General features: G+C 44.3%; 1 protein-coding gene across 14 annotated transcripts in view; it reads left to right on the top strand.

The window, feature by feature from the left end:
- foxp1b (forkhead box P1b) overlaps positions 1–26,968 on the top strand; it is a 142,106-nt gene that overhangs the window by 106,417 nt on the left and 8,721 nt on the right. For 12 of the 14 annotated variants that reach the window (XM_076141407.1, XM_076141410.1, XM_076141409.1 and 9 more), the window contains 7 exons: positions 3,031–3,168; positions 3,453–3,560; positions 7,156–7,306; positions 13,195–13,381; positions 18,492–18,599; positions 22,955–23,042; positions 24,507–24,590. In XM_076141407.1, coding sequence (XP_075997522.1) covers positions 3,031–3,168; positions 3,453–3,560; positions 7,156–7,306; positions 13,195–13,381; positions 18,492–18,599; positions 22,955–23,042; positions 24,507–24,590 — 864 coding nt within the window. The remainder of the gene's footprint in view (positions 1–3,030; positions 3,169–3,452; positions 3,561–7,155; positions 7,307–13,194; positions 13,382–18,491; positions 18,600–22,954; positions 23,043–24,506; positions 24,591–26,968) is intronic. The other 2 variants (XM_076141417.1, XM_076141416.1) reach the window with 2 other exon arrangements.

Genomic DNA, 26,968 nt, shown 5'->3' on the forward strand with positions numbered 1-26,968 from the left:
GGCCATGCTTGGCGTGTGCTTTCGTTAACTCTGAATCAGTGACTCTGAATCAGTAACATTGTCAGATGTGTGGTTTGTGTTCCCTCATTAGACAATATAATTGAGACGCACAGAATGAAGTTGACTCTCGTCTCCCGGGATGTTTTAATGACAAATACGTCCCTGCCTTTACACTATTCCTCCAAACAGGAGTCAAGGAGTTGAACTCTCTCTCTCTCTCCCTCTCTCTCTCTCACTCATACAGTGTGCATGTGCCTGTATATGCTTGTGACAGTTAACATGCCACAGTGTGTGTGTGTGTGTGTGTGTGTGTGTGTGTGTGTGTGTGTGTGTGTGTGTGTGTGTGTGTGTGTGTGTGTGTGTGTGTGTGTGTGTGTGTGTGTGTGTGTTTGGCCAGCAGGCCTGTGCTGGTACAGTAGATTGCCTCCAGTCACTCTGCAGCTGTGTGAGAATGTTCCAGGTTTGAATGTTTATGTATGGGAGGCACCTGGTGAGCGCCACACCTTCGTGAAATTCATAAACGTCAGCTATTTCTGGCATCCCTAGAATGTCCTCTTTTTCACACCCTCATATTGGTAGAGTAGATTAGAGCTGGGCTCAGAAGATCCCTCCAGTTATTAGCCCAGTACGAATCTCCTTTTTTACACTATCTTTAGATGGTGATGTATTTTTGTGGTCCGTGATGTTATCCAAGAGATAAGGGAGTGCACCATACGGGAGTGCTCTAAATGGCGATGGGCGTCCAGTGTTTGCGTTAAATGGGCATCATACAGAGGCCAGGGCAATATTTTTCAGTTAAAGTGCTCCCTCCCCCTTCCTCTCAATAGCTCCAGTCTTTAGGCAGATTTTCACTCTTCAGCACAGGATTAAATGGTAGAAGTTACATTGATCAATAGGTTAAGAAGCATACAATCCCTCTTGCTGCTAATGACCTCAGTAGTAATGGGTAATAAAATGAGGGTCTGTAATAGCCTCTTGCTGGGGCTGTGCACAGAGGAAGCTGCTCTTGCTGTAGTTACTGTGATCCAGACACTCCTGACAAGGCGACGTGTGAAACCATGATGAGATATACACCCACGGTGTAAAGAAGAAAAGCAATTAAATTAAATTAAATCTGCATCATTTGCAATGAAATTATGAGCTGTTTAAGTGTGTAAAACCTCTGTGTTCACTTGACATTTCTTCTCCCTTTCTCCATTTCATTTTGAATGCAGTTATATTTTGAAAACGTGACAATTAAAATGATTTAATTTACAGCTGTAATGTAACAAAACAAAAGTAAATATGGACTGCATTTTAAAAGCATTAATTATTAATTATGCTTGAAGGTAAATGCATGTATGGTGTCACGTATGGCTCCTGCATGTCAGCAAGACGAGGCGGCCTGGTTGACCTTCACAATACTTTATCAAAATTAGTGATGCCCAGAAAAAAAAGGACTTCAGTGGATAATGACTGTGAAATTAGGAAACGGAGGGGGGGGGAGAGAGAGAGAGAGAGACTATGCAAATGACAGGACAAGTCATGTGCAAAAGTCAAGATGGACTGCATATTAAGACATAATACAGGGGGGAATTAATATTGCATTTTCCTCCTCGCGCCTCTACGCCCGGCACTGGAAATGAGAAATGTGAAGTGTCTCTTAGTCCTGGGTGGGGCTGAGCCTCCGTCATTCTCTCGGGGGCGGGTAGAGGCACAGCACGGTGTAGTATGGCATTGCTCAATAAAGTTAACGGAGAGCATCAACGCTGCTCTGTCCTGTTTGACATCACTGCCCTTTCCGTTGCGTTCGCAGCACAAGCTGTTCATTACGCCGCCGCTTTGTTTTTGTTTTATGCCACGACGGGGAGAAGGAATAAGGTGATACGCATGCAGACTGTGTGTCAGGAGAAGCCCCTTAGTTCCCGGATGAGATTCTAAACAGCTAAATTATATTCAGAAATGCATGAAAAATTCAAAGGGGTGTCATTAGCTATAAGGCCGCCGCACAATTTGGGTAACCTTGGTGAAGACAGACTGTCACCCGTTGTGTCTGCTCTATCAGCTGCTGACATCAGCCCCAGAAACGCTACGCAAATATCAGCGCACACTAATGCAGGACACGTGCACTAGTGCGTTTTCTGCACACACATACACAAAAGAAATCACCAAAACATGTTAACAATTGCAAAGGCGCAGCACTATCAAGTACATCTTAGTTGCTATTTGTCACCCAAATGTCAGGGAAAGGAGCTTTTAATGGTACTGCACATCACGGCAGTGAGTGGCAGCATCCAGACACACTCCGAGTCCCCTTCGCCGCCGGAGCAATTAAGGCACCCTGACAACTGTGAGGGCTCTTTCAGTGTCACAACAAATCACTTGTTTTGAGGAGTCGTGCACTCACACCTTTCTGCTGGGAGTTAGTTAGAGGCCTATGTGTTCTTCACCGTGGCTCCTCCTCCAGGCACTCTATATCTTCACATTAATAGATCGCTGTTGACAGCGTTTCTAATGAAATCTTCTCGCATGACATGTCGTGCGCGTGCAGAGAGAGAACCGCAGCATTTTCGAGGCAATCGTTCACGTCCTCAGGTACGGTATATTTGCCATGTTGCATATATGACAAGCAGTGAAGAGCGTCAAGCAGATCCAGATCGTGTCCAACGACGGGGAGAGGAGGGGATATTGTTCCTGAAGGTTGATGGTGGGGTGAGGGGTCTGGCCATTTACTCCACAGGCATGATCCATGTCTGGCTGTCTCGTGTCCTTATCCGTCCTTAGTTTGGTGTGGTGTGTTTTATGTCGCAGGGCATTTGTGGATTGTTACAGGCCACGATGACACTCAAGGTGAATTCCTGAAACAGTCAAGGGGCCACACGACTGCTAGCCATTTAATTTAGAGGCTTATTTTGAGCAATAGTCAGCCGGTTATCATCGGCTCTAAACCTGTCAAGTGGGTTTGTTTCCTTCATTAATTTTCTACTTTGCTTGAACCTTTTCTTTTTTTTTTTTACATCTACTGTATCTTCTGGTTTTGTGTCTGTGCAGGTTCCAGTGTCAGTGGCTATGATGACACCCCAAGTGATAACTCCACAGCAGATGCAGCAAATTCTTCAGCAGCAAGTCCTGAGCCCTCAGCAGCTGCAGGTTCTTCTCCAGCAGCAACAGGCCCTCATGTTACAGCAGGTAATGTAATAGTGATATTAATGTCATCAATCATTTTTATCATACAAGGTATTTCATGTTTCAAACGCTAGTTTATCATTTTTTACAATGAGAAATAATTAGAAATTTACAGACAGTGCTCGCACAGACGGGCGTACTTTGAAGTGTCTTTGCTCCCGTTTCAAACCCTGGTGTATTGAAATTTCTCACAAAAGCAAAAACTCCCTGCTGATTTATTGACACACAGGCTGATTGTTCTGTCCCCCTCCCATTTCCTCACGTGTTGCCTTCACCTTCTTCTGCAGCAGCAACTCCAAGAGTTCTACAAGAAGCAGCAGGAACAGCTCCACCTCCAGCTCCTACAGCAGCAGCAGCAGCAGCAGCAGCATGCAGGCAGCAAGCAGAGTAAAGAGGTAGGCTGACATCACTCCAGCCGCCTGCCATTACCAAAGCCGGCGGCCAGACAGAGCATGGAAGGCATGTGTGCTCCCTCCCTCAACTCCATCTGCTTCCACACTGTGGTTAAAGCAGAGAGAGAGGGAGAGAGAGAGAGTGCACTCATGCTTCTGATTAGCTTGTCAGACTTGCTGGATAAATAGCAACAACTGAATGAGCACTAAGAACACGGTGTCTCTTTTTTTTTCTTTCTTTTTCTACAGCAGACTGATATGGCTCAGACTCTAAATATCTATATGCACATTATATATATATTTATACAGTATAAACATCTGTTTACTAGTAAAAGAGTGTCCCATGCTTTCCTTTGAGCCATGTGTAGGACGTAATAGAAAGCAAAGGGACAAACACAGGAACATGGAGCTTATAAATCTAAGGGGCCTTCCTCCGTAATTAACATGGAAATGGCAGAGGAAGAGACGGCATGTAATTCTGAGATATCAGTGCGGAGAGCGCTCCCAGCTTTGTTGCTTATATTGAGGTTTTCTTTCTTTCTTTCTTTCTTTCTTTATCTGTTTCACTCCCTCCTTCGCTCCCTCCGGTACAGCAGCGCTCGCTCGCAGGCAGCAGCTTAATGCGTGTTAATGACTGGAGGATACAGGCATCGCTGTGGACAAAGCAAATTATTTCGCGGTCAAAAGAGGTTCAAAGACGATCTCTGAATTTATTTTTTTTAGGCTCTCGTCCCCGTTGAGTTCTGTGTTTGGTGAAAAGAGGAAACGTAGCGTTAGAAGCAGGCGCACACATCCTCGCGCACGCGTCCGTGGACTGTCGACGCTACCAACTTCAAAGTCGTAGCTCCCTAATTAATGAACTGCAGGCTTCAGTTTGGACAAGTTGTGGCGTGATGCTCACATAAATCAACATGACAGCACAGCTCCCCGGCCTCAGATAGGGCCTGTCACTAAGTCGCATCTGATGTAAACACTAGAGGAGTAGGGGAGGTGGGGGGGGGGGGGGGGGGGGGGGGGGGAGGGTGTCGAGGAGGTGCAATTGATCAGTTGAATGGAGTACAAGAATAAAAGAAAAAACAACTTTTGAAGCATATTATGTATGATCACAGGAAATGGATGCAGCCTCAAGAGGCTCCCCCCCTCCGCCGATGTTTTCTTTCTCTCTCCCTCTCGCTCTCTCTCTCTCTCTCTCTCTCTCTCCGCTTTTCAATCGCATTTCTCGCAGCCATCAAAAGACAGAATAAGAATTATGCAGCGACTCCCCTGTGGCTGTCAGACAATAACCCCCTGTTGTTGCTTTGTGCCTCTTTTATTTTAAAGACATCAAAATTTAGTTTTTCAAAGATCTTTAACTTTATATTTGAAGCTTGACAATAAAGGCCTGCCAGTGCCACTCTTTATCATTTGTCAGGGACTGTATTTTTCTCTCCCTTGTGCCACTTCTTGTTAACCTCTTATTTGGTCTATTGGGTCTGGGGTTTTTAATGTGTCTGCATGCTGGGAGCCCACTGGAGTTCTTGTCAGCTGATGGGACCAGAAGAGAGAAAAAACGTAAAGGGGAGAGAGTTAAATTCATTTGCAATATTCAATTTCTGTCTTTCTTTCTTCCTTTTTTTTCCCCCCGAAAAGCCACCCTCTATTTATTTAGCGCTCTGATGAAAGGCATTGTGCCTTGTGAACTCCCACCCCCGTAGCACCATTATCTTTGTCTCAGGCTGTCAGGCAGGAGCTGCAGAACAGAGAACCGCTGCAGACACGAGAAACGTCTTTAACACTGATGAAGAGGGGGGGAAAAAACCAACCTCCTTTCATAAATAGGACAGATCAGAGGAGATCACAGGCCACCTGTATCCTGAACTGCACTGAAACCTCTGCGAGATCTCTATCATGCCTCTATCTTCTCCCCTTTTCACTTTCGTTTGTCTCTTTTTTGGTTTAGCCGGCCCGTGAGGCTGTGAGCAAATGTGCTCACTCTTGAATTATGAGCCACTGTGGAAGCTGCTCCTTTGCCTGATTGATCCAATGAGACGACCCTGGTGGCTGGAATAGACCAGCGCTGCCTGGTCATATTTTTAGTCGGGCGGGGGGGCAGTAGGCAAATTGGGCGGAGGGAGGGAGGGAGAGGAAGGGAAAGGAAGGCCGCTAGAAACCTTTTGACAAGCCGAACGGTGGGGCGGGCGCGTTTTATCTGGCTGTTTCAGTAGTTCAGAGCTCCTAGCCAGTGACCTGACAGCCGCGTTGCACAGAGACCTTTTTTGTGCGCGCTCAATTGTGAGAAGTAAACAAAGTGGTGTATCCTGTGTTTGGTAACAGGGCGCGGTGCACAGCTTGGCAGCCCAACACTGCTGTATTATGCCCCCTCCTCTCCCCCACCCACGTGACAACTGGCCTTATATACTCATAAACACGTTGAGGAAATGCGTGTTTATTTTGCTATCCTTAACGTAAAAGACAACAAATGACACACTCATATGTATCAGTTTGTTGTTGATTTGGAGATAAGTGGAGATGGTTGATGTTTGGGTGAGTTGACTGGCGGTCTCTTGAAATTGGGAATTGATTAAATGGTTAAAAGTCATCTCTCTCCTCTGTGGCTCTGTTATCTAAATAGCATCTCTCATTTGTTTTGACTCAGAGGAGATTGGGGATATTAGATAATTTCCTTCTATTTATTAGTTTGCCTTCCTTCCCTCCTCATCTTCTTCTCCACTTTCATATTCCCTCCAGTTCCCTTTTCATCTCGAGACACGTTCACACTTCTCACTTCGCACAGTTTATCCATCCTAACCCCCTGAATCAGTAAGGATGCGCTGGCATTTGATTAAACTTCACCTGATGAAATACTTGTAACACAGTTAGTCCAACAAAACAACTATTTCCAGTCAGGCCAGGGTGTGTGTTTTATCATGGCTTAGCGGTGTGCTGGTTGGGGATAGAGAGTATCCCTGAGCTCAGCGCCATGCCTGGGAGAGTTGTGAGAGTTGCTAAGGTGGTTATTAAGCACTTTGATTTAGTCACACGTTGTTTGCTGAATTATGAATGGGTGTAATTAAATTCCTGTGGCTCTTATTATGAATGATTAACTATGTTGTTTCATTGTTTGTCATTTGCCTCCCCACTCCTCATTAATTAAGAGAGGGAGATGTATACTCCACCTGTCTTAAGTGTGCCTAGCCCGAGACAAACCCACACTAAAGGCAAAATATGTGAAAATTGCTCTCTAAAGAAACTCCTCTGCTCTGGTTGGTGCGGCTCAAAATTGAAGCAAATTAACTCTTTAACCATTGGTGTAAAAAATGTGTTGATTCATTGTGTTAAATTTCCCACATCTAAATGAGAACTCGGTGAACCCTTGTGCTGTTTTCTATACTGCCTGTTTGAACCTGGAGCCTGCACGTGTCTTTGCGTGCATACCAAGGATTCATTAATGGACAAACCAGCTTTACATGTTCGCACTGGCTCATATGCAACCCTATATGTATTTAATATATGTGCATGTTTGCTGATGGTGTGCCTCTCTATATCTCTCTGTTTCTTTTTCTGTGTGTGTGTGTGTGTGTGTGTGTGTGCGTGTGCGTGCGTGCGTGCATGGGAATAGCAGCAGGTGTCGGCACAGCAGTTGGCCTTCCAGCAGCAGCTCCTGCAAGTCCAGCAGGTCCAGCAGCAGCATCTGCTCAACCTTCAGAGGCAAGGCCTGCTCACCATCCAGCCTGGACAGACTGGCCTGCCCCTGCACTCCCTCACTCAGGGTCAGTACGCACCGTACCACACAGTGCTGCACCACTCACAGAGCTGCACCCCAACTGCTTTTCTCCCCTCCAGTCTAACCACTGCACATGTGCCAAGGATTGTTTGCTGACAAAACGGTAGAAGTTTTAGCTTCTGGGTATCAAGACAAAAGTTAAGGAGATTAGGGTTTAGTCTTATAGATCTGTTTTGAGAATTCCTTAGGAGCTTTTTACTGATCATACCTTATTCCATAATTGCATTATTACAACTGTAAATTGTCTTACAAGAGAAAGTATTCCAATGGGATGATTTCAATGGACAGAAACAATGACATCACAGAACTTCAGGGGACTCCATTTTAACATCTTGTGCTTGTGTAGCTGTAAATCCACCTATTACTGCGTATTCAGACTAGTTTCTGATGCGCTACTATTGCAACCTGGACAAAGGTTGTTTAGTCAGCATGAAATAATGCACCACTTAAGGGTGTAACCGCATGTAGTGTTTCAAGCTTAAAGGGACTAAAGCCATGGGAAATTTGATTTACAATTACTCATTCAATGTCCTCACTCTCCAACCAATTCTGCAATTGTTTAAGTGATAGTTTATTATCCCATGACAGCAAGGTTTAGCATCTACTGTCCATTTATTATCTATTATACTACTGGACAGGAGACTTAAATATCCCCTTCCTCCGATGCTTCGCACTTCAGGTACCTGTCATACAGCCTCAGTTAGTACTTTAAAACTTCTTTACTACATTGAAATCGGCAAACTGAAGTTGATGTACTCTGAGTAACAGTAACAGTCTTAAATGAAGTGTAAATTGATCAACCAAAGCATGTGAACGTGAATCTGTGTAAGCACATTCTCTCACAATCAAGCAACGAGTTGTATACTCAGCGAATGATGGAATCCTATACATTTCATTGGTGTATGCAACTTATGAGCATTTTTGCCTTGTTGGCAGTACCGTCAAGAATTGTAGTAGAGCATGTAAACATACTGAGTGATTGGCACCGTCTTCTAGCTGGGAGGAATACTGGCTCTATTGTTCTTAAGCTGCCACTAAACTTGTCATTGTGAAACCGTCTGTTATTTGATAGCGGCTCAATGCTGGTTGTTTGGTCGGGAAGTTTACTTCTTTATTTACTCTTTAATATTTTGTTAAGGTGTGGCTACTTTGTGACAAAGACGCCTTCATAAGGGGTTTTAGTACATGTCATTGACTATTCATTCCCAGCTAAGACAAACAGTTTTGAAATAACAAGATAAGGGCGATAAAATGGGAGGGTTTGGGGAGTGCTTAGGTAATAGGCAAACACAAACAGGGTTTGTACAGTGGTGTTATTGTTTGGACTAGGTATGGAATCACTCATCCGCTTGCAGATGATTGCCATAGGCACAGGCGTGGAGGGCTGCTGTGTTGTGAGTGTGTTTCATGGCATCGGTCCATGTCATACGTCTAGCAAACATACCCACACCCTTTGAGTAAAGCATAACAGCAGTGATATGGCTCAGTAGTGTACTTCTCCTGAATTTCACAACAGTACCAGAACATCCTGTATACACTAGTGTCATCATCAAGTACCTCCAGGGGATCTCACCTACACTCAAAGAAAGTAGAGCAAGTGGATTTGGTTTTATCTGTGTAATTTCTTTTTAGTTTTCCGCACATCATAAAATAAACTGGTTGTGCGTTTCATGCGTGGGTGGTGTTTGTCGAAACATCAGAATGAGGAACCTAATCTTGCCACACAGAACTACTTAGTTTCAGCAAGTCAGGTTTGGTTGGTCTGCCCGTGGAATTCATCGCTGGTTAACTCTGCGCCTCCGACAGCTGTTAAAACACTTAGCGCCTCAGGCCCCCAGTTTCTCTTCCTATTCTACACATTTTCTGCTTGACTGTTTGAAGTTATTGATGACCTTTCTGTTTTCCACATCGCTACACTCGTTCATGCATCAGTGCATCAGGCCTATAGAGCTCCGATCTAATCTACAATATTCAGTTAGCAGTTAGTACCGCAACGGAAGTGATGAGTTGATCTGCTGTTTTGGCTCTGGTGATTACACATTCAGACTCGGAGGGCAATAAATTGGCATGACTTCATAAGCAATGATTTTCATTTCTTTTTATTTGAAAATAAAGATATCAATAGGATTATTTTGAAAAGGCCACTGTCTCTGTATTTAACCTGTATTGAGACATGCTCTTGTCTAAAGGCTGCTAAATGATAAACAATCCTAGAGAGTAATTTAAGGAAAGTAGGTGTACAGTCTTTATTTTGATAATATTTTCAGATATATAACTCAGTTTACCGCTCCTTTTTCAGTCACCTGCTTCACTACACTGCTGGCTGAGACAGATAAGAGTCGTTTTTGCATTGAGTTCGCCTCACAAAAATGTGATAGAACTAATTAAGTATAAACTTGAAGATAGCCGTTTTGAGTGAATAACAATTACTCACGTTATCTAGAGTTTAATTTGTTTCTCTTGTCGTAAATTCCTTTGACGTTAATGTTCAAAGTCTTGGAAGCAGCCAGACGGTATCTGTTATAAATTACAACAATGTGTTTGGGGAGGATATAACTCTCATAAATATGAATTTGATCCAACTCCCCCCCTCCCCCCCACAAAAGCTTGTCCTCTTGACCCGCTCGGAGTGTAAGTGAGACAGTGGAGCAATGCCACGTTTCTCAGTTGTTACGTGCTGGCGTATTTGCATATTTCCGCACATATGAGACAGAGCGTATCCGGCGCCTGTGCACATCGTCGCTTAAACCTACAAAACCTGCCCCGGCGCCCGTCCAGGTCGCTCAGCGAGAGAGTGAGTTCTTGTAGCTGCACAACATCATTTAAAGCTGTCCGGGAGAGGCCAGTGGGACAGTGACAAGACAAATTTGTTGGTAATATGAAAGCAAAGAATGTGGCGAGCCATGAAGTACTCACAGTGCAGAGGCACATCAGGGACAGCGGCGGGTAATGCGGCTGACCTGTCAGTGATTGATACATCCAGCGGTGGGGCTACTGGTAATAGTTCCTGCAGCATTAGGACAGGACATATTTCAGGCCTAAGGGGTGCATATCAGCAGGCCAGTGATTACGGCAACATAAACAGGGGTGCAGCAGAGGTCCCAGCCTGACGGAACAATAAACTAATAGCGATGTCACTGTCCCCCCATGGCACCGGCTCTGTGTGTGAGAAGTAACAGCCCGGTTTAAAGAGCCGGGAGCACTGGGGGCCATTTTTTATTCGGGGGATGATGGCCTGCAACTGATGTCATTATGAACCTTAAATCAACTTTCTGCTTGCTTGAACATGGTCACCTGGGTACAGGGGTACAAGGACACGAAAAGGTTGAAGAGCCCGGCCTGTCTCTGTGCCAGAGCTACCTGCAGAGGTAAAATTGAGTTGGGAGCCCGGTGATCAATCAAGTGTCCCAACAACATACATTTTTTAAAGTGCTTGTCCGTATTTCCCAGTCGTAATGAGTGAAACAGTTGTGTTGAAAAATGGAAAGAGGAAAGATAAACCAATCTGGCATTTTAAGGATGGACACACCTGGCATCCAAGAAAGAGGATTTGGAGATCAATGTCATTATGTCTCCTGCAGTAATCAGATGGAGACCTCTCCAGAAGAAACGCAATGCAGTTTGTCCCAACACAAAATGTAATACCCTCCCAGACATTTGTGTAATGGTATTTTATTGTCATTTATGTGGAATCATGAGCCATAGCTGTTGTTACTTTTTGAAAGGGCGTTAGGGTTAGATAGTGCAGCAAAAAAAGGAAGAAGGGAATAGAGAGCAATAAAACTACCGAGTAGATCCAGAAAGAGACAGCTTGGTCCCACTCCGTTACCTCTCTCATCAGGCCGCTCTATCCGTTGCAGTTTCATCTGAGTAAACAGTGTGTCGGGGTCACCAGGACTGCTGGGTAATTGAGCCAGTGTGGGCCGCCCTGTCAAGCACATCGGCTAAAAATACATCGCCCACTGTCACCAGGCACCAAGTGGGGGGAAAATGATTGTTCCCGCTGTCGGAGCACAGGACACTCGCATCACCAGTGACCTTCCCTTTCCAAACCAGCCGTCACAGAGAAAAGAAACAAAAAACTTGTGCTCGACGTCGGAACAACAATGGATCCTTTGATAAAGCAGACGCCAAGCAGCGACGGGTTGATTAGCATGCTTTAACGCCAGCCGCAATATTAAGCATGTTTAGCCTGTCATGGACGTGCACTTCGATTAGCACACATCAAGGCACCGGAGAGAATAAGGGAGCGGGCGGGCAGGCAGAATAGAGGGAAATATCCGAATGAGGAAAGACGCTCCTTGGAACGTGGAAAGGTTATTGATTTGTCCTGCAATCATTTCCTGCTCTTTGATATGCAAACGATCTTGTGTGAATTTACAGCAATCCTATCAGACTCATTTCACAGTTCTTAGCCTCTGTGTCTCTCTGGAGTCCTATGCCTCATTAGGCCAATGTTCTCCATTACCAGCATAATTAAAATCTTTAGTAGCTTATCAAATTAAAAATATTTTTGCTGATCGTATTGAGATCTTCACCTCGCAGTTATTTTCCACAACAGGAATAAATTAAGACTAAGCATTTTGCACACAATGTATTACAATCTGGTGCTTGAAAGGAGCACTTCTGGTATCTATAGAGCTGGTGATGAGAAATAGGGAGGGGGGGCTGAGAGACTATAAACCCAGAGAGATAAGCATGTGCAAATCATCTTTCATTTGCCGGTTCTCATTTTGAGAATGGATTTAATTAATTGTAATGTTAAACGAGTGGTCTTGTCCATTGCTCTGTGGTTAAATTCACCACATATCCAAGAGCTGCTTAAAAAAATGTGGCTTATTTAAGCATAGATTTGAATGCCTAATACAAATCCATACATATGCCCCTATTACATCTTTCAATATGCTATTAAAAACGCGGGTTACCCAAACGCAGCGTGTTTTGACTGACAATACAAATAGCCACAGAATCTGTGCCCACCAAGCTGAATCTCATTTCACATTTTCAACGTTCGCCTCATTTGTGTCACACACATCACAGATGGACACGCGCGCACACACACACACACACACACACACACACACACACACACACACACACACACGTTGCACCAACATGCTCACTGGAGAGCGAGGTGCACAAACACAGCATTATCCTTCTTCTCCATCCCCACTCTGGCCCTGGGTGTCGGGATCACTGTCACTCATAGGCAGAAAGCACACACACACACACATACACACAAACACACACTGTAGATTTGTTTCCCGCACGCAGAAAAATGTCTTCTGTCTTTAAGGGATGTTTTTTTTTTCAAAGGGCTGCGTGAGCTGCAGTGTGCTTGACTTGTTAAATGAGGTTTAAGTCTTCTGTGTCAATTGGAGGCGGTACAGAGCTTTAAGTATTTTGCACATTAATGCGCTTTTGAGAATATTACCCCAGGGCCCTGTTTCTCAAGGAGGCAGGGGTAGGATGTCTTCCAGTGTTGCTATTGTAAACTTTTCGTTTTGTGTGTGTGTGTGTGTGTGTGTGTGTGTTTTCACCCTCTCGTGTCTCTCGTGGAGAGAAAATGATGGTGATTATTCAGATTTCATGCCTTGTCTGGATGTTAATTATTTACTCTGGGCATGAAATTTGCGTGAATGCCAAGGATTTGTGTATACAAACACGCTTCAGATCACAGGGAAAATGGCAGCGGAGAAGGAGGTGGCGAGGGAGCGGGGGGCGGGGGGGTGAGAGCTCTCAGTGCATTACCACGTACTAGAATGTTTTCTAATTAATACTCGGCTTTGTTTACAGACGCTTTGATTTAATTATGTGACGAAGAGAGTTGGATTAGCTGTTAATTGATTTAATTATCCAATTTGTTTGTTTCAGGCATGATTCCAGCAGATCTGCAGCAACTGTGGAAGGAGGTGACGAACGCTTATGTGAAGGATGAGCACAATAGCAGCAACAACGGCCACCGGGGCCTTGACCTGTCCTCCCCGGCACCGCCAAAGAACCCACTCCTCAACCAGCACGCCTCCACCAACGGGCAGTACATGAGTCACAAGAGAGAAGTGTGAGTCGCTTGTTTTGGGTTTGTTTTCTTTGCGCTCGCACCTCATATCTTCTACACAAAGAGACGGAGGGTCAGAGAAGACGCGCAAGCTGACCGCAGCCTGTGCCTTCATAGACCTGCAGTGTTCCCTCTGTTTTGTGTTCCTTCCAGCTGGTAATTAGGTGTGAAATACTCTTCACTGTCACCTCTTTTCTAAAGCAAACAGAAGGCTTATTTGCTGTGTGTTCCATTTAAAATTGCATTTCCTCACAGCCGCTGGTTTTGATGGACACATCCACACAGGGTTTGCATACAGATTAATATTAATTTATAGTTTGTAGAGAAAAGTACTGTTGTCACTGACTTTTCTCTTTGGCTGGATGTAGCTTGGGATTTCAAAGGAACACCTGGACGGCAGGGTGGGGGGGAGTTAAGTCATTTTTTTTTCAGTTGCACACAGACAACTACAGCTGCTCCTTAAATTACCTTTTCCCTTAGAAGTATTGGGACTGTAATGTCTTTTCAACAAAGGGAAAAGCACATATTGGAAAAATCTCCTTTATCCATAACAGCCAAGAGAAACAAACATTTTGTCATAAGCTAACAAAAACAACTTCATCAAAACAAGTGAGCCTATCGGATATTTCCAAACCGGGATGAGTCACTGATAATAGACATTTACTGACTTCTCTGACAGAGAAGTCAGTAAATCAGTATAGTTTTTGCTCTCTCTCTCTCTCTCTCTCTCTCTCTCTCTCTCTCTCTCTCTCTCTCTCTCTCTCTCTCTCTCTCTCGGCTGCATCTGTACTCAAGGAAGGAATTAATGGCATCTTACACATTTGCATGTTTTCTTGCACCAAATTCTGATCTTTGAACTGCTGGTGAGAAGCCTCCAGGCACCATGAGCTCACTGCGTAACATCTGACTCGCGTTTCAGCCATCATAACCCACACGTCATTATGAAAGCAGTGCCGATAAAAACATGTTTTGCACTGTAACATATCGGGCCTTTGGTGGTGAAAGAGGGGTTCACTTTGGCTGCTCATGATTTAGGGATGATGCATAGGTAGTCATTTCTTTTCAAATATTGATTTATGGAGCAGAGACAGATCTATTACCTGTACAGGCCTGTCCTCACATGCACATACAGTAAATAAATACAGATGAAAACGCAGCGTTAGTTCCTCTCACACTTGAAAGAATCCACACACTTCCCATCTCTAGTTGGATAAGTTCTTAAGGATTTTGAAGAGCAGAGGAGGCCGAGACTCGCCGACTGCTCCCTCATACTTTGTTGTCAGCAACCGAACAAGATGAAGCTCCGTGACAGGAGAAGAACAAGTCTCCGTTCAGGACTGAAACATAAACTTAAGAGACGACGTGGCAGCCCTCAGCCTCGCAGAGACTGTCAGCGATTAAAGAAGATGTCAACAGCCGTTTAACGCGAGCTTATCTAAATGTTTGTCTGAATATTCTCCCTGTAGATGTCGGAAAAGGTCTCCAAGTTTGTGTTTGAAATAAGAACTAAGAGTCAGCGACTGATACAAAATATACACAAAACATTCCTTATTACGGAGTAAATGATGCTAATTTAGATTCACACAGCCAATAATCCTTTATGCTAATTTGGGCGCGACTAAATCACAAAAACTATCAAGAACATTATTCCCCTCTTTTGATGATGCAGACTCAATTCTAATCGGAATCCATGGGAAGAAAAATGAAATATTAAGTATGATTATTCTAAGCAAGGCTCTGTGAAATGTCTGTCTTATAATCCAGGGATTTGAATAATCAGGTTGAGGATAATGGGCTGGGCCGGCCCGGGCGTAAATAGAGAGCATCCACTCATCCTCCCAGCGCTGAACTTAATGAACTTTTAATTGATGCGGTTTTGCAAGTCCTTTTGTCATGCAACAGAAACAAGCCTCTCTGCTGATGGGCCTGTTTTCCCGACTGGCTTCAGATTGGTTTACAGCTGGCCCTAAGTACCATGTAGTTAGTTTCATGTGTCATATAAAATCTGCCCAGGCACAGCGACGCCTGCAACTAAAACCTTAAGTGCATCCACAGGCATCACTCACCGGCTTTGCACTTCCGTCTTAAGGAAGGAGGAGAAATTCAATCACTGCCGGCTTGACACGCCGAAGACTCGGCACGTGTTCCTGCTTTTAGTTGTCTCAAAGAACACTTTGGTCGAGGCGGGCTGGGATTTCTGTTTGTCTGAATAACATCCCGATACGACCAGGGCCTCGGTCAATCAATCCGTCAGTCAGCGCCGTTTCGCAGCCCGAGAACTGTGATGCAGGGATAGAGATATACCCCTGTGAGCCAGGTTGTCTTTATTCAACGATTTGCTTATTTAAATGAAATGTGTCTGATCTGTATCTGACACAAATTCCCAATACAATGCTGCATCAGCTTTGTTAGGGGGCGCATCCTCACAAAGCGCTTGGCCCACTTTACTTCCCTACAACCATCAGTAACCACAGCTCGGGGACTGTAACACAGCAATCTGTTAAGGAGATAAATAATCAGATTTGGTGCAGTAGTCCCATCTCTCTTGGCTTTCATTTGTCTTACACTTGAAAAAAAAAAAGATAATTAAATCATTTAGGGTAAACCATGCAGTGGCATAGAGAAGCGGAAAGGAAAGGATTGAGTATAGACCCAAGAAAATTTGAAGGGGTGGGGTATGGGAATGGATGGCATCGTTGTGTGGGTGGGTGTGTGTGTGTGTGTGTAGGGAGACACGAGGGAATAAGGCCCACATCAGTAGCGACGGCGAGCGAGACGGCAGACGGTCTTGTGACTGGGGCTTCACACTCTGGTCAGACACTGACCTCGCGGGCATCAATCTTCCCATTTTTCCTGATAGATTCAGTCCATCGGCACGCCGCGTCATTGATCGTTAATGGTTTGCAGCCCAAAGCCTCTCATCAAAGGAAGTGGTGAGAATAGAATACAACCGGCAACCAGCTGTCAGAGCCCAGCTTTTCTGCAGTCTGTGTACAAACACCTGGTAGGTTCAGACACTTTCTGTCCAGGTCTATTGGCATTTTAATGTCCCTGCTCCTCCAAAGGAGGCTGATGACACAGTTTTTCCTCATTGCCGCTACAAGATCATTAGAGAGTTCTTCCCCCAGGCCGCCTGACAATAATAACATCCTGACAGACCTGTCGTGGGTGTAAGTCAAATTTAACGCAATGCAGGGAACTGCAGCCGTTTTCTTGCGTCCCACCCCCCCCCCACCCCCCTTCTCTGTCTCTCTTCTCGAACGGGAGAAGAGAAAACCCCATGAATCCTTTGCCGTTCTCCTATTACACTAATGTAGCTCATTTGGTGTAAATTCTGTCATTTACTACTGTTTAGCCATCCACCGTTTAAAAGGGCTCTTCTGCTGCCAGCCCCTCACGGTGCTTTGTGCTCACTCACTCCCACCGCACTCCACATTTCAATATCTTATTAATACAGAATTAACCAACAAGCCTGCTCGCAAAGAATTAAAAAGGGGATCTGTTTAAATTAAAACCCCGGCGTTACCTTCACCAGTCCACACATTTCCTTGTTAAAAACTCATTATAATAGCTCCTGTGCCATCTATTTATTAGCTGTATCAAAACAGAGGTCTTAATGTGAATGCATAATTCATAATTGAATAAAAAAAAAAGAATTCTGACTTCTGACTGAGGAAAAAAAAACTACTAACCACATTCATGAATGCTTGACTGCTTTCTAATTGCAGTTCAATTATCACATGTTATGAACAATGTGAACTCTTAAGCAAGTAATTATAACACAAGGAAACCTGTGACGACCCTTAAAATTTCCTACTTGAAGTACAGCTTTACTAACATTGATACAAATTAGATTTTAATCTGAACATCAGTCCGTCTAATCCTGTAAAATTGGCGTTCCACGGTTAGATTAATTCCTTTCTTACTAATTCATTTCTACAGTAATTTTTCATTCATGGCAGATGGATGCACGTGATTGGCTAAGCAGTGCAAGATGGTATTTATTATTTATTTCTCTCCTCTCTCTCCTTCAAGACGTCCCCCCCGAAGTAGCAGTAGGTGTTGTCTCTTATTGAATACATGTATATGAATGAGATTTTAGTGTCTGGCGTTATTCCCCGGTGGGAGCGCAGCAGTTTGGGCTGTAATGAATCTCTCTATCCGGCCCGTCGTCGCACAGCGCCGGGCTCAGGCTGGAGTGGAGGCAGCGGCAATATGCTCGCGAGCCACCACGAGCACAGGTGGTAGCGATATAGGCCAGTCCCCCAGGCTCTTGTAGCTGAAAGTTGTGTGTCTTGTATAGTGCCTGTGTCCATATGGTTGCCTGTCTCGCTCTCTTAGCGCACATCGCCTCCACACAGGCCCCCTTTTTCTCTCGCCGCTGATGGTGGTTAGCTGCGGTCCCGCACCTCTCGCCATATGGAAGATGTTGTAAAGTTTGTTTTTTAGGGACGTTCCTGCCGTTTAGGCCTGATTGTAAGGAAGCCATACGCTCCCTGTAAGATGGTGCTTGTCATCCCTTGGTGACATGAATTGGTCAGTAGATAAATGGATACCAAGCCAGGGATGTTTACAGTTTGTGCTCTGTGTGAAGGCGACTGATGCATTTGGAGGTTTCCCGTAGCGGCGCTGAATTCTCCAGATGGGTTCTGGGATATGAGGCAGCAGGCAGAGCAGAGGAGCCGACATCTAAGGGAGCCCCCCAGCAGTCCTGATCAAAGTGAATCGCAGCACTGCCCGGTGATACTAAATAATTACGTATTGATTTGGTCGAGCTCCCACAATGCAAGTTCTCTGTTGTAAGAGCCGAGCAAGCAAAGATCGCACAGTTACAGCGATTCCACACAGGCGAGGAACACAGGTCAAGCTGAAGTCGACGTTGTCATGTGGAAAGATCATACAGTACACAAAGGGAGGCACGAGCAGCAGGCACTGAAAGGCAAAATGGGATTAAGGCCTATAGTATGTGCACAGATTGGAGTTTGACTTGTGCCCGTTTCAGTTGCATGTAGGTGTTTACACGGCGTTTGAAGAAGATGACAAAGTATAATCAAAGTAAAGGTACTGACTCTCTCTCTCTCTCTCTCTCTCTCTCTCTCTCTCTCTCTTCTAGATCCACACTAGAAGAGCATTCTCCCCACTGTCACCCTCTCTACGGCCATGGCGTTTGCAAGTGGCCCGGATGTGAAGCAGTGTTTGATGATTTCCACTCATTCCTCAAGTAAGTAAAAGTTGGAGTCTGAACTCTCATTTCCGTGGCGGCCTGTGCGTCCTTGTGACGGGTCGTTAACACCTATAGCAGCCCGCCGTAACTCAGAGGCACTACAGGTGCAGCCGGTTGTTATTCCTGAGTGTGGGTGCTAGCTGGCCTTCTCTCAACAAGGGTACTGAGGTGGGGTCTCCTTCTGAGAACTGCATGGACCTCTAATTCCTGTGATAAGTGCTGTTCCCATGGTGACAGGGGCCGTTTTTCCCAAACAAACAACAGGAGGATGTTTATCTGTGGCAGCCCACACTTAGGGCGCTCCGCATGTTTGCCCTTGTCACTGGACAGGGGGATTGTTTGTGTGTGTGTGTGTGTGTGTGTGTGCCTTGCTCAGCTCTTTCTGTCTCTCTCCCAGCAGCCTGTTTATCATCCTCCTCCTTTCTTATGTCTTCTCTCTTTAACTTGTTTTTTATGCCCTAAAACATTGACTCTACTAATACACACAAATATACAAACACAGAGACAATCGACAACAACTTTCATTTGAATTCATTCATTAACAATATATTTATAATTTCACAATTTCCACAAAGTCAGCCTCACCTGCGGAGTGGTATCTCCGCCCCTGTGCAGCTCCCTTTAGGCCTTTGTTCAGCACCTCGACTCCCCTTCTGAGCCAGACCCCTGGTTTACTAATCAACCGTGTGTGTGGCGCGCTCGAGGTAATCCAACACATAACAGCGCCATGGTTACGGGTAGGATGAAAACATCTGCGTTGTGGCAGCCGATCAATGGCTCACTGTCACCCCGGATTAGTCGCACTTTAAACAAGATATGACACAATTCCATTATCCTAAAACAAGTGCCGGTAGAACACAGATTCCTCACACACGGCGCGGCGATAGGTGCTGCATAGAGCTGAAGGGTTGGACTCAATATTTTGGCTGCTCTCGATCATTCACTTTGAGAGCAGAGTTAAACTGTGCATGAAGTGACCCAAACTCTTTGTATAACACAAGATAAGTGGCAGTTATGTATTTTATATAGACAAGAATTATTTGTCTAAGTTAGGACAGCCTCTTATTATACAGCCTCTTATTACACAGAGTTATTAAACACTGTATTACACACACACACACACACACACACACACACACACACACACACACACACACACATATTCTAGTTTAGGGAGTGCCCTCTTAAATCCATCACTATTTATTGTATTCTGACATTGCCTCACCCTTTGTTTATAGAAGAGAGGGGAATTAAATTCTGTGCGCCCGGTGGAGCTCTGCCTTAAAAAGTCTCTAAGTGCACTCTGCTATGTTTTTACAAGTGTTTTTATCATGGCAACATCTTGTTTACTTTAGTTGCCTGCCCAAACTGCTTGGAACATGTTAAGAAAACATTTGGGGAGAGTCTCCACAAAGCCGCCTTTGTTTAACAGCAGGCGAGAGTGCGAGCAGCTCACCAAGGTGTTAACTCTCAAACCCTTAAGCACTTCCACATGAAACCCAGGCCTCCAAAAAGAATCACAAATAAAAACAAAGAATTCATAAGGCTTTATAATTCTTTTCAGGAAAGCGTGGTACAGCGGGGATAAATGGGTGAGGAGTGTTGTGTGTGTGTGTGTGTGTGTGTGTGTGTGTCAGTCAGTAGAACACAGTGTACTGTATACCATAGAGAAAGAAAGGTGAGGAGGACTCTAACGTCAACCAGATTTCTGCTCCGCATGCCAACAGTAACAACTAACGCAGCACTGCAGTGTTGTTTTAAACTGTGTGTGTATTTATTCTATCTTCTAAAGAAAACATTACATACCTACACGCACTATCTTGATAAATACAAAGCACCAAATCCCTATTCCTGTTTTCAATTCAGCAGCGAGGAGGGTGGGGTTGAGTTCACAGCAGAGAGCGCCGCGCTTTTTTGTTACGAGGGTCAGGACCCCTCTGTTCAGTGTCCAGTCAGAGGTCAGAGGCAGGGAAACACTGCAGTGCCCTCTAGTGCTCTACCGCCACACCGCCAAAGTTCACTCTCACACCAAAATACTGTCCCATAATTGCTCATGAGGGAATTGAATGAAGGATAATAAAAGGACATGTGTGTTTCAAAACAGATGTTGTAAAAAAAAAAAACACTCTGTGAAAATGAAGAATAATTGTGTAAAAGAAAAAGTTAGATATTTCAAAATATGCATTCAGAGTAGAATCGCTCGGACTGTACAGATGTATGCAGTTAATTTTAAATTCCAATCAACAGTAAAGAAGATAAACTGTCCACAGGGACAGCCTTAAGCTCTGGGTCCAGTCTATATAATTAAAAAGTATAAAGGGAGAAAAAAAAATTAACTGATGTGTAAAAAGCTGACTGTTAAAGGAATGTCTGTTTAACTTGTTTTATTGTGGTAATTTACATTAGGGACTGTCATCCTGCCAGAGAGCTTTTAAAAGCGGCTTCAATTGAAGTCCAGAAAGTGACACATGCCAACGTTCATAGTCTCTCTCGATGTCAACTCCCCCCCCCGCCCCTGTATCCCCTGCTCCCATGTCCAGACGCTCCTCTCAAGGCTGCATTAGGGCCATTTGAATATTTCATTTCCTATTAATTATGCACTGTGACTCTCCATGTCATTAGAAGAAATAAAGTGGAATGTAACAAAGGATGAAAAGAAGCGGGGCACACGGCTCCTATGAAGAGAGAAATTCCAAAGCTGCTCACGTAGGCCGCCCTTCATTGAAAATTCACTCTGTGCCAGTTAAATTGAAGTTGAAACGTCTTTACCTATTATTTCCTTCTTTGAAATTTAGTAAGATGTCCGGAAATGTTTACCAGTTTCATTTCCTAGCCTACTTAATTAAACGGGCATTTATTCGAGTCAAACAAATGGAAAAGCCCAGAGAAGCCCCAATTGATTTCAGCAAAGGGGGTTATTGCCCGCTCTTTCTTTAAATACGCACTTTTAATTTCTTTTCTGGCCACAATAATTAACTTCAAGTGCTGAATGCATATCGCACACATTCTGAAAAATGTATTATCAAAACATAATGGGGAGACGTGCGGGAGGAGAGGACCATATTTCCTGTACAGATTTAAATCATTCACCTCAAGGTTGACGACGGCGCGGCTAGAACAGAAACCTTCACATTCGGAGCAGAGCGCCATCAATTTCCCTCGGCCTCACGTGTGTCTGTTTTCTGGATGTATGTGCACTTTTTAATGCACAAATGTGTTGTCTGTACATAAAGCAATGGCTTCAAATTTATTGGGCCATCATGTCGCCGGCGCAGCCTCTGTGCCGTCTTCCCCAGGTTGACTCTGGCTATTTTTGATTTGCAGTAAATGACAGAAAAAGTGCATTTGGGAAGGCAGGCACGTTTACGCGCCGCTCTTCCCATCTGCCCGGCGCCACTGTGTGCACAGAGACACGCCTAGTGACAGTGACCTACATGGTCACCGAAGATGTGATATAATTTATGATATATATAATATATTGGATCCATTAGCGAGCATAATGAAGTAGTGAAATGAAAGGGTATTTGTGAAATCAGTTCAAACATCCTGCTTGGATTATGATTAAATGATTAATGAAATGCCCCTGCATAAGCATTTTCAAACAGTAATTCATGCGGCGGCTGATAAAATTCCTCCAATCATATTTCCCTCACTCGTGAACCTTATCTCCACCATTTTATATAAATCACACACACACACACACACACAAAAACCCTGTCTGCTGCCCGGCGAGCTACTTATTTAGATTAGTTATAAACGTACAGGAAAAGAGAACATCTTCCCCCGTATAAAATAATCACGCATAATTATATCCATAATTCAAGGGTGTGACAGATCTCATCTCCTCGTCCTGTTGTCCTCACTCTCTGCTCTCGCTTTATTTGAGTTCCCTTAAGTTTAATGACACAATTAACAGAAAAACAAGAAAATAGGGCAAATCAGCTCGGTTAAAGGAAAACCGTATTCAGAAGAAATACTATTAAAGCCCGAGTGCATAATTTAGCAGAGGAATCCAACCTGAACTTCTTCAGTCATTCCTTCTTATCTGTCAGCTTTAGTCAGAGCAGACGTGATCCTCATGAAATATGAAAAAGTCTTTCTGTGTTCAAAGACATTGTTCCTCTATTTCCTGCTCGCAGTATGTTGCTAATTTGATGTGTGTGAGTCCTGCTTAGTGTTTACCCTAAATGTTGTCCTGCACCTTTACACTCTGTGCTCGGCTCACTTGCCAGGTTGAATTATTAAAGTTGACATCACAGGACTTTAGTCTCTGACATCTAAAAAGGCTGCCGGATGTGGAAGCAAAACTGACATCAGCATTTTTGTGTGATCTCTGCCTTTTTGTTTTCCAGGCATCTCAACAATGAGCACGCCCTGGATGACAGGAGCACGGCCCAGTGTCGGGTGCAAATGCAGGTCGTGCAACAGCTGGAGCTGCAGGTATTGTTTCAACGTTTGGTTTGGCCCAAATATTTGCGCGCCTCCTTTCTCTTGACAGTTCCGACGCGTCCGCCGGAACCCCTCCCTGTCCGTCTCATCTCAGCCACGGGGTCACGGGCTGGAGGGGGGGCGGAGAATGAAATTATTTTGTACATTTGCAAGTAACCAGTCATTAAAAATGTGTTATGTATGCATGACAGCCAGGCAAAGATATATGAAGCGCCTGGGGCTAAGTAGAGAAGATAATTACATTTTGAATTTTACTGGGTTTTAAAGTTATTTATGACTTTTAACAACAATAAAACACTTGGCGAAATGACGTGGCGGCGTAACGTCTCAGGCTCAATGTCGAGCTGCGGCTCAGAACAGAAAAGTTACTCAGACGCACTCTGTCAGGAGTCGTTGTTGTGGAAAAATATGCACGTGTACATTTAGAATGCACTTATGGAAAAAGACACGGTTCACTGTCACTCCATTAATGGTGCTTTGTAATGCCCAATGTGTGTGTGTGTGTGTGTGTGTGTGTGTCACTATGACCACCATGCTAATGTAAGCTTGCACATCTTTCCTAATATTGCGGAGGGAAATATAAGAAACCATTCCACATTAGTGTTTTTATTTATTAGTTGGCGTTGCTATGCAAATACAGCAGAATCATATTTAATGTATCCCAGATTGCACGCAGTAATCCAGTGGCTCTCAATCTTTGTGGTCCAAATCCCACCTCAGTATTTGACAGTATGGCTGCACAAAGTTCCTGAAGCCCACACAGAAGGTCCACAGTCTGACACACAGGCCAGAAAACATCGTTATTTTAAATCTAAAAATAATTATAAGCACACTGGAAAAACACAACATTTTGTTTTGATTCAGAAACGTCTTGATGCTCTTCAGACACTTCCAAGTACAGCTAATGGAACACACACCACAGTTTGAGAACCGCTCCAGAAATATTCACTGGTGTTATACGGTGCATATTCACAACACAATGCTCAAATAATGTCAAAATGAATATGGATTATGAGTTCCCATGCTTAACACTGCAGCGTAGCAGCAGCCTATTATTTCCGCTCTGGTGGCGTTTTATCCAAAAGGAAGGAGCGAAGGTTTATCAGACGCAGACTTCCTCCGCTCGCAGCCTATCACCATAATTTAAGCAGGCAGCTAAGACAGCCCTCAGTTTTTCGACAGGTAGAAAGGGCTGAGGGTTGTTATTGGCAATGAGACGCAGTATAGCTTAACCTTGAATCAGAGGCTGTAGTTAGATCGTCTGAAGTGTGGAATCGTTGACGGCGTCCAAAAGCAATTGGAAAACAAATAATTAGATGATCCCAAGAGCAGAGAGATTGATTTGCTGAAACACTCGGGCTGTAAACGGGGCTGTACCCAATGAATAGAAGCAGAGGAATATCTTTTCTTTTTTGGTTCATGAAAGATTAAATGCCTTCTCCTTCCTCATTACAGCTAGCGAAAGACAAAGAGCGTCTGCAAGCCATGATGACGCACCTCCATGTCAAGTCCACAGAGCCCAAAGCCACGCCACAGCCGGTGAGCAGCAGCCCTGACACACACACGTCTCTCACGTCCCTCCCCCCATCTTTTTGTGCGTCTTAATTGGCACACATGTATTCATTAATCCCTTCCTCCATCTTCTTATTTATCTGCTAAATAAAAACAGCTGTTCTCTGGAGGGAGGCAGTAAATATTGTTTGGACCACATCTGCTGACATCCCAGATTCAATTTGGTGTCTGTGATGAACTGGATGCGCGCGCCGTAACGGCTCCCAACGCAGCCGCGGCGACCGGGGCGCAGACAGAAAAAGTGAGAAAGCACAGAAAAATAGACGTAATGATAATGCTGGGGGAGAAAAGCACTTTTACAACAAAAGTCACTGATTCCCAGCCAGGGAAAATATTGCAGATGTATGTAAATAACAACAGAAGGCCACAATTGAAGTAATTACAGGAAAGCATAGAGTTTACAGAATGATCCTTGAAGAGATGCTGATATTGTTGACTGATGATGACTGAAGCAATGATCAGCCATTCTGCATTAAGATTGACATTTTTATGATATATATAACATTTTAATATGAATCAATGCTTCCTATTGGATATTTTCACGTGTCCCATTACCAATCGCTCCTGTTTCAAGTCATCAGTAAACACTCAGCCCTGTTTAGAGGCTGAACTTAAGTGAATGAAAAACTTAATTCAAGTAAAAACGTGTTTCACTTCGGTTCTCATTCAAATGTTATTAAATTCCTGTGAGTTAAATGCTTCTTAATTAATTAGACGGATAGATTTGTATGCGTGAGTTGAAAATCTGACCAAAGGTTTTATCTCTAATCTAGTTGACACATTCCAAAGATCATGTTTATCACTCTTAATATATGTCATGTCAGAAAGCATGCTGCTTAATCCTATAGGGTTAGGGGCTTAACATATGGCATTTAAATGTCTGCGCTGTTTTGTCATGTTTAAGAAGGGGCCCCAGTGCCATATTTCAGCCTGTGTGACAGTTCATTCACAGAGCCAAATGCACAATGATCATTTCACTGCAGGGCACAAATTTGAAATCACACACGCACGCAAAGGCGTAATATACATTCAGGATCCGCGTCTCACAACACAATGTGCAGCCCGGATCATTTATTTACAGTCAGAGAGGTGGCTATTGACGTGCGGAGGCCGTCTGCGTGCTGCCACACAGCGCAGCCAGTCAACATGGAGCGCCTGGAGATGTCCGACGACAATAGGCTGTCTGTCGGAGCCGGGCCTCTGTCACACGCGCTGATTGTGTAGATTAGAGTGCAGAACGAGGACTCTGACACGGGGACATTTGTATATGAAAAGTGGTCGGGGCGGGCAGATAGCATCTTGAGTTCCCCGGGGCCTGTGAGAACGGCTGTGTCAGAGCTCAGCATTAACGCTCTCGAGGGGGCGAGCTGGGATTTTTATTCAAATAAATAGACTTCCATTCTCCGGCGCTGTGTTGCACGCTGCGAGCTGCTATGAAATGCCATGATAAATACATATGTCTGCCTCTGACCGGGTGAGTCGTGGATTTTCATAGGTCACAGCCCACAGCCCCACTGAGGCTTTCTCAAGATTGCACGCTGCATCAGAGGTGGGCCACCAAATGAAGGAGAAAAAAAAGAAAAAGAAAAAGGCTTTTCTCAGAACTGACTGGCTGGAAGGAAGAAGAAACCATTTTTCCAGTAATTGCCAGTTGTGTTTTTCTGTGCTGTTGCATATAATATGTACAGTATAATTAAGCAGCTGACGTGGCAGAGGAGCTCAGATGAATTTTGTGGTTTACATTTAGTCATAATTAAAGACAAACAAACCGATACTGTGCATGCACAATGTGGAGTGAATAGGACTCGGGTTTATTCTCTTTGAGCTGGATGGGGGCGGTGGTAGATCAAAACAAAACAAGCCACATTACCAGTACATGTTCCTGTGTGTGTGTGTGTGTGTGTGTGTGTGGCTCAGTGTGCGTGCCTGCCTGCCTGTGTGTGTGTGTTTGTATTTGCCTCTGTGTGTGTGTGTGGGTGGGTGTCTGCACACAGTGTCACTAAGCATTCTTGTCAGAAATCTGACCTTTTACGCCATACATAATTAAGGAGGGACTTTTTGTTTATTTTCTTTAGCAGCTTGCCGAGTCAAAGCCAGTATAATTAGATCACCAATTACCATTTAATTAATTTCAGTCTGAAGTCTCATTTTGTCTAGGCACTGGAGTGAGCCCAAATGGTGAGGCAAACAAAGGCAAGGCTATTACCAGCCTGTCTGGCCTATTGTTGAAGCCTCTCTGTGTTTATAGCCAGGGAATATGGATGAAACATGAAACAAAGCCTGCTAATCCACAGGAAGAGAAGTCAACACCACAGCCCCGTTCTTTTGATAGCATTGTGTCAGAA

This window comes from Genypterus blacodes, unplaced genomic scaffold (assembly GCF_046128005.1).
Source record: "Genypterus blacodes isolate CSIRO-AG114 ecotype Tasmania unplaced genomic scaffold, CSIRO-AGI_Gbla_v1 ptg000017l_1, whole genome shotgun sequence".
Classification (NCBI taxonomy): domain Eukaryota; kingdom Metazoa; phylum Chordata; class Actinopteri; order Ophidiiformes; family Ophidiidae; genus Genypterus; species Genypterus blacodes.